This window comes from Chamaea fasciata, unplaced genomic scaffold, assembly GCF_029207755.1.
Source record: "Chamaea fasciata isolate MVZ Bird 193981 ecotype frontalis unplaced genomic scaffold, bChaFas1.0.hap1 SCAF_1, whole genome shotgun sequence".
In the NCBI taxonomy this organism is placed as follows: domain Eukaryota; kingdom Metazoa; phylum Chordata; class Aves; order Passeriformes; family Sylviidae; genus Chamaea; species Chamaea fasciata.
Window position 1 is genome coordinate 66,326,695 of NW_027094086.1, and position 15,250 is coordinate 66,341,944.

Below are 15,250 nucleotides of genomic sequence, written 5' to 3' on the forward strand. Positions count from 1 at the left end.
AGCACTTGTTTCTGTTAAGAGAATCTCACATTTTGAACGGTAGTGTTGATGTGTGCCGTTTATTATGCACTCATAGCTTCCAGTGAATGAATTTTAAATAAGATAATTTTGATTCTGTAGTCATGTAGAAATCTAAAAGTGAGCCCTTAGGTAGGAAACAAGGGCAAAAATATTCACACTGCCTACAGAAATAATAATGAAGATAGCGGCCAAAGAAGCAAAAACTGAGAGTCTAAGAATTCTTTTTGGTACCTCAGAAAAGATTCTACCTAGTAGTTTAGTATCACAGAAGTTTTCTTTGCTACAAGGCTTTATGGACTAAATGGAGGAAGGAAACGGTGCTGTTAAAGACTTTAGATCCAGGAAGGGTTGGTTTTTTATGCCCTTCAGAGATTCCTGTTGTATGTCTTCCTGTCCTCTTTGCCCTGCTGCCAGAGTTCCCAAAACTGCCAAGACACAATCACCATGAGTTGTAAATGGAACTTTTCATCGGGAAACTTCACGTTTTTCTTTGCTAAGAGAGTGTATGTGCCACCACTTCTACTGTGATGTAAGCGTTCTGAGTTGTGGGACTTGGTTACTTGGATCCAAGCTCAAATAGTGATTCCAGGAAACTTCACTTCTCAAATATGGGTGAAATCTGACTTAATACAATAATGAGATTTAGCAGTTTGAGATCATGGCTTTTGTGACTGTAGACCTAAGGCATGGGTTTCCAGTTCAGTTATGGGATATTCCATGTGTGTACCTGCCCTAGTGCTGTGAAAATGTTACAGCAGTTAGTTATTTGCTCTCTTGTGAAACCGTGGTTGCACTTATGAGAGGAGAACTTTGGATGTAGATTCAGCAGAATTGAATTAGGTTACCAGATTAATTATTTGGTTTTTAGTAGTGTAGCCTAGTGAGCAACCTAAATGCTGGGGGAATCCAGTGAAAAAGAGCAAGTATAGAAATGTAAGCAGATAAAGAAAATGAATGAATGAATGAATGAAATGGAAAAGAGGAAAGAAAAAGTAGTTTGTACGTAGAATGGTACTGCTTAGAAGAAAGGTTATTTTAGATTGAGAATGTGGTCTGATACTTGAGCAATTTGTTTCAAGGAATTTATCCCTGGAACCCATTGGTTTTTGTGTCTAAATGCTTTTAATTACATATGTGGTGAATATTTTTTCTTCTCAGAGGGAACAGATGTATAAAGGGTTCAGTGTTATATTTTGAGATGTGTTATTTGTGGCACTGATGGCTTTTCAGTTACTGAAAGCAAACTCTGTGTATCTTCATAGTTCTTGGAATCTTCTTGCTAATAAAAATTAACAGAGTTTCTTTGATCATTTTAGAGGTGTGTTTGATGCTTCCCTCAAAATGGCTGGGTTCTATGGACTCTACACTTGGCTGACTCACACTATATTTGGGATTAACATAGTCTTCATACCATCTGGTAAGAATTTGAGCAATTATATTTCTAAATAATATTATGTAATTATTTATTGTACAAAATCAGAAATATTAACTGTTGCTGACAAGCTTAGGTCTGGTCTTGGAGAATATGGCTGTGGGAAGGGTGGAGAGAAGGCCCTGATTGCTGCCTTACCTCTGAGCATTGCCTTTTTCTGTTTTCACAACACATTCCCTGCCAGCTGTTTTACCTCTTCTTTCTGTTTCGTTTGCTGGATCCAATTCCTTCTCCCTTGTATTCAGTCCAAGTGTTTTCAGATTTTAACTTTATTCTACATGTCTTGGCTTCTATTTCTTTTACAGTTGACAGATGCTGATTTTTTAAGATGCCTATTTAGGAAGGAAGATCTGGTATCATGGAAGTGCATGATAGCAGAATGCTTCTTATTCTCAGTATCGTTGTCTGACTGTTATTACCAGCCTCTGGTTTTCTTATACCATTTAATCTGAGTTTTGGAAATGGCTGGACAGTTTCTTGGAGAAAAACCTTCTTCTCCCCTGTTCCTCTTTGCCCTCTTATCTCTAAAAAGAATGATAATAATAGTAATTGGAAAATGCTTGTGAACAAAGAAGCATAAGGGGAAAGTATGAAGCAGCAAACCCCAATATAATGGGAAATGGCTGTAAAGTGCAACTACCTTAAAGGCATTGATTGTCACTACACCTACTTAGAAATAATCAGTCTTATTTTTTTCAACTACATGCAAAATCTTAAAAGTTTTTGCTATCTGGTTAATGAAACAAACAAACAAAAAAAAAGGCAATACCCCACCTAATTGTGCTTTGTATAATGTTTATTCTTGGTGCATTAAATTACAGTGGCAGGAGATCTGTATTGCTTTAGATTACAGCCGGTCTTTATTATAAGCAGAAGGGTGTGCACCTGTGTGCACATGTTTGCATGGAGGAATATGTAAGTCATAAATCCCGTGTTTGTCTGCTTTCTCCTATTATGGATGACTGCAGGAAATGGAGTAAGAGTGAGGCTTTCCTACACAGTAAGAAATGTACATGATTCTTATAACTTCAAGTTTTTCTAAACTGGTGCCTCTTAACTCCTTATGACTGTCAGTTGCTGACGCTCTTCTGTATGGGGAATGGTATAATTTTCTTTTTTCCTAAACCACAGCTATAAAACACCAAGAGCCTCATGTGGCACTTCTTCAGTACTTTATTTATAACAGTTGATGGAAGTGGGACTTACTGGTGTGGCAAAAGTGTCAGAATGTAACTGTAAATACATTTGTGAAATATGTTTTTGTGATCTTTTTTTCACTTCTGCTTCTGTGTGCTCTAGCATTAGCAGCGATCCTTGGAGCAGTGCCATTTCTGGGGACATACTGGGCAGCAGTCCCTGCAGTACTAGATTTGTGGCTTGTGCAAGGACAGGGATGCAAAGCCCTTTTGCTCTTGGTTTTTCACCTCTTGCCAACCTATTTTGTAGATACAGCAATTTATTCAGATATATCAGGGTAAGTACATTGAACACTTTTTAAAATTAGCATTGTAAAAATGATTGACAATCACTGATGCCTTTAATTAAACTCATTTTTGTGAAGCATGCAAAACAGTATCTTCTAGCACAGGAATACCCTCATAGTAAGCAATTTTACTGGCCTAAGTGCCTTCATTTTCCCAGACCTCTTTTCTGTGAACTTTGACACTTCAGAGGTTAGAACTCAACATCAGCAAAATGAACTCTTTCAGTTGGGATTGCTGGAATTGGTTTATGTTTTCTATTTATCTAATTATTGACTAAAGGTGTGTAGCATTTCCCTTTATGTCCTAATGTCAGATGATGCTGCAGAGCAGATAAAAGCATGAGCTATTTAAGGACCAAAAAATAATAGAGTTACTGTAGAATAAGGACATTAAGTGGTTCAGTTCTGTGTTGTTAGAAATTAGTGTTTTTGTTTACTAAATATAATTACACTGAACAGAGAGTACCTAATGATAATGTGCCCGATATTAATATGCTCAACATTAATACTAATTTTCGTAGACTGTGACTCTAGTTATTTTGCATTAATTGAAGCTAACAGGGAAAGTATAATCAAATTAATTTTTTTTTCCAACAATAAATCACAGTTAAATTTAAGGCAAGTAGCTATTTACATAGCAAATAAATCTTCTGCTTACTGGAATACATTTTTTGGACTGTAGAGGGTGCAGACTCTGTTTACTGTCCAGAAAATATACGGGACAGGAATAGATTTTCTGACAGTGGAGGAAAATTGTTTTCTTCTCAATAAATTGAACAATAAGCATCATAATGTCCTCCAGATTAGATTAAACCTATTTGAAATAACTATAATTAGGTTATGCAGGGTTTTTTAAATGGATTACCTTTGCACTATTTCATGAGGTGGTCTGTTGTTTAATTTAGAAAACTAGCCAAAATAATGTTTAAACTGAAGCAAATGTTGGAAAAAAAACGAAGTTTTTGAAGCTTTAGAAATTAATAGTGTCTGTTGCTGGAGAAACATAAAACTTTAGGTCATGTTTGTCTCCTTGGGAAAGCAATCTGGTCCTGCCAGTAGGTTAAGTTTGAACTGGGCAAGATGTGATTGAGGTGTGTATGATTTAATAGGTCATGTTTCATGGCCTTATTTTGCACACAGTTGTGAGAAAGGCAAAGACTTAAAATTTGGGAATTCAGTAAAAATCAGGACCATTGTAAAAACCTCAGGATCTGCTGGATCTCTGAACTGACTAGCTGGTATTTTCTATTTATTACACTCAGAATTTAGAGGAACTTCCTGATAATTGTGTACCAAGTTTCAACTGTAGTTTTTCTTCTACAATTCCATATTGCTGTCATTATTTTAGATATAAAGAATGATGAGCAGATTTTGTGTAAATGCTGTTGGTAGGATTCACATTTTGCAGGTGAACACAGGTGCAAAATGAATATCTGAGACACAGAAAATAAAAATGGCATGTTTACTTGCTGCCATAAGAGCTCTTATCAAAAAGCTTTTCTGGCTCCAACTTTCCAGTAAATATTAGTATGTTCATTAAAATTTGGTTTTGTTTTTCATCTGAAAACGTTAAAATCTAATGATAGCAAACAGTCTGGTAGGCTTTTTTATAACAAAATGAGAAGATATGGCTATTTCTTTAAAGACTGTATGCTAGCTGTTCTTTGAAAGATGCACTGCAAGTTGCTATCATCACATAACTGAATGGCTTTGCTCAGGGGTCTTCATAGTACATGTTGCTAATTGTGTTAAATTTCAGCAGTTCTTGATCATAAAGCATGAACAGTCTGTGTAACCCATCATTTCCCATTCCCAAAATGGGAGTATGTTTGCCATTAAGTCCTTCAGACATTTTTCAGCAGATGTCTGTAAACTACTCCAATGTGGATCTTGCCAGCATTCCAGCCTACAATAGAGTTTGATCTGCTGTGCGAATACAGTGCAGAATACAGCTTGGAACCTTTGTGCAGGCATTCAGACAGTAGTTTATAGAGTGAATAGGGGTAGCTGTAGCTTCCTGTGTCGTTTCCTAAACTTAATAAAACTTCAGTATTGATTCACATTTTGTAATTGATAATGCTGTGTTTGTTGTTCTTTATTTGATTTTATTGTTCTTGTGGCAGAGGTGGTCACCCTTACCTGACAGGCCTTGCAGTGGCTGGTGGAGCATATTACCTGGGACTGGAAGGGGCCATCATAGGACCAATTCTACTTTGTATACTTGTGGTTGCTTCCAATATATATAGTGCCATGTTGGTGAGTCCAACAAATTCTGTGCCCACTCCAGCACAAGCAACATGGCCATTACAGATTTACCGGTGAGCTATGAATGTCTTACTTGTATGAATTATGTTTTCACACACATCAGTGTACGTATGCACAGGTGTAGGCAATGTGTGCCTGGGCTTCATATAAGAGTGTGCAATCACCTCTGCATGAGTATTGCGGTATTTGAAGAGGATTCAGCTATCCCATATCGTAGAAATAAAAAGTATGGCTAAGTAAAACACTCACTGGAACATGTATACTGGAAGTGTTCATTTAATGTCTTTCAGCCTCTTACAGAAGGCTTGTTTAAAAAAATTGCTGATAATACCTTTGTGTCCTTTAATTTATATGTTGCTATTGTGCTAGGAGATGATTGAACATCATTTTTAAACTCTTACTCATGGATATCTAAGAGTTCATTGCCCTTAAAAACAGGTCTTCCCCAAAATGCTTTATTTCTTATGTTGTGATGTACAATACTGCAAAATATAGACATAGCTAGATTTTAAAAAATGTGATATCATTATATGCCATTTTTCCATTAAAAGTATGGTCCTTAGTAATGTCATTATTGAAGTTACAAAATCATGGAATATAGAAATGTATCTTTAAACTGTACAGTTAGGAATGGGATAATAATAATAATAATAATAATAATAATAATAATAATAATAATAATAATATAGTTAGGAATAAACTCGTAATTGAATAACTACTTAGAATTGTAAATCACATTGTGGCAATATTAACAACAGTAGCTATTTTAATGTTTCTACTGTCTTGTTAAACTGTATACCTTAGCTCATTATACATATATCTTGAAGAGAATTCTCTGCTTGTCAGAAATAATGCTTTACCTTATTCACATAAATAGTGCTCTCTGCTTTCATCTGGGTAATTTAGGAGAAAAAATGGTAATTGGACCTGTCTGTAGTCTCTGGTTTGTAAAACTTACATTCTAGTTGCCCTGTATAACACAGATTGAGCTTCCAAGTACACAAAAAAAATCTTCATGTGGGTTTGGTTCTCCCTTATTTTATAGGAAACAATTGTTTGGAATCACTGGGCAGATTTATGTCTTACTTTTCACTTTTCTTTTCATCCCCCACCTCCCAGGTCACCTAGAGAGAGTCCCGAGGAGATGAAAATGTCTGCAGAGTGATGGAGGTGCTGGGCTGCACCACTGCAGCATGAGGGAATTGCTGTCTTCTGTCTTGGGTTCACAACAGCCATGGCCTTCTGTCCCTCCCCAGCTGTGCCTGGGGGCAGCTCACAGGGAAGCATAGACTGGGTTTTAGGAGAAAGCACTAGAACATCTGCTGGCCTTATATGATTGTGCACTTTGCCTCTTCGAGAGAGAATGTTTACTTCTCATGGCTTTGCATACCAACACACGGTCAGCTGCCTTGTTGAAGACTTTGAAGACCTTTTGTCTTATCAAAAGAATAGTTAAGAGGACAGGTACTTCCACTGGAGTCATTATCTTACCTCCTGAAATTACTAATTTGGCTTTTATTTATTGGGTTATTTGTCTTATTAAACTGTAGTAGCTTTAAAGAAAGCTGTAATTCCAAAATATTTATTTTTAGTCAGTCTGGTGGCAAAAGAAGGGCAAACCACTCATTGTGAAATGAAAGTATAATATAATAGTTTGCTTCTCCTTTATAAGCTTCAACCATCATCTGTAACATGTAATAACACTTAAATATTATTCTTGTACATGCACTGAAATTTAATGTTGTTGGAGACTTTTATAGGTATTTTTAATACCTTCCTGATATTAATAGAAATGCAAGCTGTTAAATGTGGGTTTTCTCTTACTGACATAGGGCTTGTATAAATAGTTTAATCTTGTCCCCATTTGCAGAGAAATCTGATAATGTTTCCCTGTTTATCCACCCTCCCAGTGGAGTCTTGTCAGCTAAATTTAATCAAAGGCCTTAAGTGTTTTCAGACAGTAGTAATGTAGGATGGTCGCATCTCCTTCCAGTAATTGGAAGAAGTTCAATGGGGATAGTTTTAATGTTGGTTTTCAAATGCTGTGGCTGAGTTCAATTCACTTTTTAAACAAATTTTACTACCAGAAAGAAAGGGGAAAGAGCATGGATTTCGGTGTAGTTCAGTTGGGACTTTTTAACTCTGTAAGCATCTGGCCAAATATTTGAGATATAGGATATATCGTAATATATTAAGGTATATCTTATTAATAAACAAAGATCCTGAATTTTTGAAGTGATGTGTTGCCTAGGTCACAGCATCAAATCCTCTAGTGTTTTTCTTCCATACGTAATTTTGCTTAAAATGCGGCTTTGGTGACATTTAAGGCCTTTTGTATTGATTGTCAAAACATTTTGACACAATGGATCCTTTTTGTAAATGGGAAGTGGGGCTTTTTGGTAAATATTTCATACTTGCACAGCTTTTCCACAAATCCAGTGAGGCCCTAGGTACAAAGTAGCAGATGCACTTGCTTAACCAAAGAACCACCATTCAATTTCCAGTAACTTGAATTGATTTCAGAATTTGATTGATGGTGAGTTGTAGAAAATAGAGGCATGCCTTGTATTTATTGTTGACAGTAATTCAATGCTTGAAACAAAGGGATCTTTTCCAGGGATAAGGATATCTAAGATGTGTGCACAGACAGCTTGCAGTAACTGAGATGTTTCTTTTAATTGAGTCCTAGGAGTGCTGACAGATTTGGAAGGTTCTTTCTGTGATATTGTATGTGTTTTTACATTGTTTTGAAAAATACATTGCCGTGGGAAGTGATTGGAAAGTACTCTGATACTGAGTAAAGAAGAAAGTCTTGCCACAGGATCGCAATACACAGGCTGCCTAACAAGACGCAAATACTCTGCTCCTCAGATTCTCAAAATAAGCTGCTGCAATTTTTACTGATGAAATTGTATGTTTTAAGTGGGAGGTGTTGAGTATGCTGTTGGTGCACACATGGAGGTATGTGCTTGAGGGACAGACTTCGGCTTAATTTAGTAGGTTGACTCAGGTTTATCAAAATATGGAAACATCCCATTTAATATTTTAAACTCTGAAAGATCTACACATCACTTTCAACTAAATGAATAAGAAGAATGTGTTGCTTGAATCAAATATCTGTTTTATCTCCTTGGTTTTGTGGCTTATGAGAAAGCTTAAGTGAAACACATTTTTATAATTGTTGCTGGCTGTGGTGGAGGATGTGGGAAAACCTGAGGCTTTCCTAAAACACTCCTGCAGCTTTCTAACCAGCTGGAATGAGACGACCATGATATTTAGGTGACTTCTTTATTGTATTACTATTTTTTCAGTTCACGGTTTTGCACTGAATTGTTGTGTTCTTGTTGTAGCTTCTTGTAGACAGCCTTTAAAGCCCCCCTTTGCTCACTGGTCAAGACATGTTTGTTGTCCACATTTGCCTTCCCCTTTTCTGAGACAATCTTTCATACTTCTGTGGTACTCGACTTAGTAATTTTAAAGAGTCATTAAAAAGCATTGTTTTGTTTGGTTTGAAGTTTTCTTCTTCCCCTTCAACCAGTTGCCTTAGATCAAAAAAGGGCCTCTGCTATGAAGATTAAAACCATGATTGAGACACCGTTAACTTCAGTAATGCAAATGAGTAAAATCACCTGAGAAGGTACATTGCTGTTTTGAAATGTTCCTTTTCTGACATGAAATCATTTTATATCGAGAATTCACGTCTGATGGAGTCTTGTTCAGTTTGTCCTCCTTTGAAATGAGGCTTCATTTTGATGCATTCTGTTCCAAATTCAGCTCAAACTTGCCATGAAGAACCATCCAAATGACATTCATACTCAGTAAATGTAGCTTCAGGAACTCATGCTGTGTGCTGTATCTGATTGAGGAGCCAACTGTATGGTTCAGTAATGGTGTATTAACATATACTACCAAAAAAAAAGAAGGAACAAAACTTGCAATAACACCTTCTTGGAATAGAAATTATTTGCTGATTTTCACCATGTTTAGAAGAAAAACACAAAAAAACCCACAAAAAACCCAAAGCCACAAAATACCATCCCATGAAAGGGTGTACTTTGATTATTTGGGTTTTGTATTTATCATGTGTCTAATTACCAGCAGATCTAGAAGAAAGACCTTGTCGCTGGGTATTTAACAATCTGTATTATTTTCTGAGTGGACTCAGCCTTTGTAAGAACAAAGATTTAGTTTAGATCAGTCTCACATTAATGTGAAAATAATCAAACTGATCATTTTGACTTCTGGTCTTTGAAAAGTGACAGTTTGTGGTTATATTGCCTCATCCGCAAAAACAACCAGCAGTTCAGTGGGATAAGTTTTTAGTACATGAATTGTAACTTTCAAAAAAACCAACTCAACCCACTCCCCCCTCCAAGGTCCCACAGCAACAACTAACCAACAAAAAAAGGCCCACCACTCTCTGCAGTGCAGTTTTCGTAGGAGAGGCCATCTTTTCTGTAATGCTTGTAGGCAAGAAGTTGATGGCCTTTAGCTTTACTGTAAACAGTCATTCCAGGAGCAGGTATTTACTAAGTGTATTTAGTACATTTAGTGTTCAATAATTTAGAGTTCAGAAGGGAATGTGTATAGTAATGCAAGACAGTGTGGCCTTACGGTATTGTGAAATTCAAGTGTGCTGGTTTTTATCATTCTCCTTGGGGAAATCAGGCTTGTTGCAGTTAAGTGTAGTGCCAAAGGGCTGGTGCTGTTTCTGACACTCGAGTCTGAGTTAGCCTTTCCTTCCTGTACCTTGGCTGACCACTGCTGTAGCAGAGCTGCCAGAAGTGACTGTGTGCCAGTTCACAGCCCAGCGTGTTAGCCTCAGGTCACTGTAAATACTGGCTTAATTGGATCCATGAAGGAGCGAACTGCAATGGGCAAGAATCTGGCACACATTCATTCTGCCAGCCTTACTACAATATGGTGGCATTCAGCGCAGGTGCACCATGACCATCTGGGAGCAGAAATGACTTATTTTGAAAGGCTGCTTAAAAAAAAAATAGTTTAACATTATAATAGTACATATGATGCACATTTTTTCAGAAGTTAAGTTGATACCCACATGATCTTTCCGTGCCCAGTGTTGTGTGTGTGGACAGATTATCCATGGTACACTTAGGCTTGTCTGATTTCAAGCTCGATGTGGCTTCTCTTAAAGACACAGGGGAGCAGGATATAGTGGCTGTGTACTTTGTCAGTGTTTACTGGAATAGGAAATCCATAATGTGATTAATTAAAATAAGGAAAAAGCATTGTTGAGGGAAAATTGGATGTATTATCCATTGTGGGTATAAGCATAACTTTTGAAATAGGTGTATAGCTGCAATGTTAAACATTGTTTTTCAGAAAACCTGAAAAAACAAAACTGGATGAAATTGTTCTCTAGTAAAAACAGCAGCTGAATTGCTATGCTGCTGATCCCTAGTATTAGGAATACTGCAGTGTGTTGCCTTTCCTATGGACCTGATACACTGAAGATGGAAAAATACTGTTACTCTACTGAGATTCCATAGCTTTGCATCATTGGTAGTGGGTGTTTTCACAGCTGTCTTGATTCAAACATTGTGTTTATATTATATTGACTTAAATTTTGTAGATTGTGCTCGATGCTACCTCTGGAAATGGCTGCGATTGCCTTTGAAGGTGTTGAGGGGTGTTGGGGTTGGAGGTGGCATCCATGAGGCTTAATAGCAGAGGTAGAATTCTTCTAGAGATGCAGTTGCTTGCCTTGAAGCTTGCAATTTTACAAGAGAAAATTGATTTGCCAGATAATTTTATTGAGTGCCAGCTGACATCTCTTAAATCCATGGATGCATCTTTATAAACTCTGTATTGACTTGTTCTTCTTAGTATTGTTTCCTGCCCTTTTTGCTTACTATTCCTATTTGTACAAAAAGTAGAATCAGTTAAAACTCTTGGCAAACTTTAGGGAGACTTGATCTTTGACCTGGTACTGTCTATCTGTCAGTTTTACTAAGGTACCTTAATGATTTGTGGTAAAATTTGCCAAAGTAGCTTTTAAGTGATAAAATTGGAAATAAGAAAAAAAGCAATGTGAAAAATTATTTTGGTGTTTTGAAACAACAAACAATGCCAGAAGTCATAAACATATTCAGGGATTCTACATTGGGTTTATAAATGTATATATTGATGTGCAGTGTTACATAAATATTGGGAGTCTCTCTTCTATTCAGACTTTAACTGAAATTTTGTCCTTTTTTTTTTTTTTTTTGTGAGATACCTGAGAACAAAATAGTGCCTGTATATAATGAAAACAAGCAACATTTTCTACAATTCATGTTTACTTGATATTGAGGAAGAGCTAAGCAAATCCTGGTAGTGCAACTACCACTGTTTTATTGTAGTTCAAATAAAGTAGGGGAAAGCTGCTAGTAATGCATTGCTGAGAGATTGCTGTTCCTGGAAGTATTTGCACACATCCTCTAAACAGCTGCCAAAATTAATAGGTCATGAAATAAATCTTCAGTTCCCCAGGCTCTTAAACTCATCCACACCTCCTCTGGTATCTTGTTTGGAATATGGTTTAGTACATGAGAGTATTGCTTCCATCCCCTTTTGGGAATTGATTCCAGGACCTGAAGGCATGCTTTGAATGTCCATACTGAAATAGTATGTCCAATTCAGGAGGGAAGTGCTAATTGGAAGTAAATGCATCCTTGATCTGCTCTGCACATTGATGGACTTGGACAAATATAATTCATGTTGCATTGAACTGAAGATGGATTTTTTAATATAAATTAAAAACACCAAAGCCAGGTTTGAGTGAGAAGCAGGGCAGATTTGCTTGCAGCAGGGTGAATTTGCAAGCTAATAAAGCAGAGTGAGTGCTCTAGCATCTATAAATAAATATATGTATGAAGGATTTTTAGAGTGATGTCTTAAAAGCAAAAAGTTGATTTCTTCTCCTAACCTCACTTTTTACCAACTAGAGTGTCGTGTACAGTGATCCATTGAGGACCTAAACTCAAAGAAATGTTTCATACTATTCGTGTAGGTTAAACGTAAGAAACATCACAAAGTCAAAAAGTAGCCATGCTACAGAAGTTCATTTGGCTTAAGGACTGGCATATAGGCTATTATAAGGTCAGAAAAACAAAAACCCAGTATTAACTACTCTTCGTGCCAGTCTCAGCCTAAACCTGAGTCTCAGGTGTCAGTAAAAACTACTTTTGTGTTGTTCATAACCTACTGTCTGTGTAGATCACTGTTTTTAGCTTGTCATCTGTCATCACGAGTATATTTGGCAAGCATTCAATTTGTTCAGATTGTTACCTTTAAAAACAGATTTTCTGGGCTTCAGTGATGGTTGGATGGTTGGAAACCAACTTTTTATATCAGTTGTTAGGTGCTTACCTATATACACACACACACACACACACACACACACACACACACACACATATATATATATTTATGCTAGCTAGCATTTGATGTTTTGGTCAAAAGACATGGGAGGGCTGGGGTTTGTTTTTTTCCCCTGGGGAAATTTAACCAAACCAAATCCAGAGAAACTTTTGGCATCCTATCCTAAGACTGGCTACACCCTACTCAAACCTAACTGCAGATGTTTTGCATTACAGAGCACATGTTGTTATAAGGTGTGTGTTCCTACCAGGCCCCATGGGGATTTGGAGCAATAACTTCCATTGTCTGTTGACACAAATTTTGTGTGTATATGTGATACATCTTCAGAATGGAACTGTTTTCAAAAACTGATGTTTTCATAATTGGGTTTGGTACAGTACCTGGTTTTGCATGTATAATACTCACAATATAACCCCTATGTCCGTCGGTGGCCCGATAAAATGTGTAAGTTAAGGTTGAAAATACTTGTGTAGACTGCAGAGGTGTTTAAACAAAATAATTTTGATTGTATGAACCAGTCCTCATCCTAATAAAAATGGGTTTTGTAGCAGGTTTAAGAAGCTTTTAACTTGATATTGTATTCACACTGCAGTCCTTTGTAAGCACAGAAGGATTAATATATTTTGAAATAAATTGCCATTAACATAAAGAGAACTGAGTTTGATTTGAATGATGGGCTCTTTGGAATCAGCCACCAAGGCAGCGGTTAATCTGGTGAAATAACAGGTGTGCTGGAGGCAAAGCTGGGTCTGCAGTCCCTGTGTATAAGTGAAGTCACTGAGAGAATCCATACTTCGTTGTTCCTTTTATATTCTGTGGGAAAGGGAAGGACATGGCCTCCAGGGTAACTGTGGCTCAGCTGGCACCTGGCAATTTGCTGCAGTGCCTGCAGTAACACAGCCACATGTCCAGACCCTACAAAAGCTCCCATTGGGCACCTGTAGGTAATTCAAATGACTTCCATTATGGCCTGCTCTCTGAACTGGAAATGGTTGTTCAGTGCTTGAGCAGAGGTTTAGATCATTCTATTGACTATGAAGCAAAAGTGATCAAATCCTCCCTGCATGACTGCTCACCTTATGGAATTAGATATGGCTGATGTTCCACTTTCCATCTCTCTCACTCTTCTGGGAACAGTCGCTTTGAAGTATTTCCTACAGGAGAGTCAGTTTTAGCTGGTACCTCCTTAGTTCTCTGAAGGGATCAAACCTCTTTAGTGCATATACAGTGGGGGGGGGGGGGGGAACAACTGACACTAGTAACATAACTATGATTTTATTTTTAATTGAGGCAAGTTTTCCAAAATGCTCAGACTTCCTTTTAAGTTAGAACCAAACCAAATGCATCTGTAATCAGGCAAGCCAAAGCACATCTATTTCTGTGAGAACTCCTTAGCTCTTGTATGGGTTTTTTAGTCATTTTATTGTGCACATAATAATGTTTTTATTAAATAAAATAAGTTCTGTTCAACACCTATCTCAGATAAAGCTTTATAGTGATGCAGCGCCAACCTATTCGCTTGGTCTCAACTGTTTCTTCAAAATAGTTTAGGAGTTACATGTCCTAGATGTTGTATAGTTCATTAACATTTTGGGAGTGGGAGGATAAAGATTATGGAGCAGTTTTCAGGCAGATAGCAAGCAAAAAAATGTGCTTTTGAGTTTGACCAGAGATGCAATTTAAAAGATTGCAGTATTTTGGCTTTACCACTTAGAAAATAGCAGTTGGCATTTTGAGAAAAAATATACCCTAGACATTCGAATATATCTAGTTGACATCCAAACACATGGTGAATGATAACAAAGAAAACTAAGACTGTTCAGAAAGGCACTGAGATGGTATCTCATGCTGTGTATAAAATTTTGTGCTGCCACTGAATTATAGTGTGTAATCATATCAAATGCAAGAAGAATTCAACTTCCATACTTTTGACTGAAGGATGTTTGTATCAGTTGGCATTAATAGCTTTCTTCCACTTCCCCAAATCAGAAAGTACTCTGTCCAAACTATTATTCACAAGGAAGTTCATGTTTCACATCCTCACAAGTGGTTACTTCTTTTGGTTCTGTTTTATAATCTTTGAAATTAAGAGTATTAATGCTGCCATTACCTGTGCTGTGATGGGTCCTGACAACTTTTTTGAGGATCTGGTTCCCTGAAGTCCTGAGCATTCACCCTTGCAAGTGTTTTGGTAAAACTGGCAGATGGGAGGATAGTTTAAAGAAGAGGCAGGTTAGGCATGCTAAACTCCTCCACTGTTTCTATACCATTCTTGATGTTGTAATAATAACTATAAAAAACTCCACCTGTACCTTCAGCATAACTTGGTTTTGAACACTGAGGGTACTTGCAACTCATGCAGGTGAAAGCAGGGCTCAAAGTATGCACCAACAACTGTTGGGTGGTTGTCTTGGGTTCTCTTTTTCTCTTGTAGACTTACAGCTGTGCACACACTTGCATTCTTGATTCACAGATGGAATCAAAGCCTTATGCCTTAAATAACGAGGCTCTTAGTTTTGATTTTGCCTTTATTACCAGAATCTCATCTTTTTTATTAATAAAAAATAAAACCAAGATTATCTTGGCCAAACACCTGCTTTTCTTTAGAGGACAAAGAGCAGAGAGAAGACCATTGTGATAAAACTTTGTGAACTTTTGGTGCT

At 37.1% G+C, this 15,250-nt stretch overlaps 1 protein-coding gene across 1 annotated transcript in view; it reads left to right on the forward strand.

The window, feature by feature from the left end:
- TMEM245 (transmembrane protein 245) overlaps nucleotides 1-13,257 on the forward strand; it is a 77,152-nt gene extending 63,895 nt beyond the window's left edge. Inside the window, exons 15-18 of the mRNA XM_066185327.1 lie at nucleotides 1,338-1,438; nucleotides 2,753-2,927; nucleotides 5,060-5,254; nucleotides 6,321-13,257. Coding sequence (XP_066041424.1) covers nucleotides 1,338-1,438; nucleotides 2,753-2,927; nucleotides 5,060-5,254; nucleotides 6,321-6,366 — 517 coding nt within the window. The 3' untranslated portion in view covers nucleotides 6,367-13,257. The remainder of the gene's footprint in view (nucleotides 1-1,337; nucleotides 1,439-2,752; nucleotides 2,928-5,059; nucleotides 5,255-6,320) is intronic.
- Nucleotides 13,258-15,250: the final 1,993 nt, after the last annotated feature.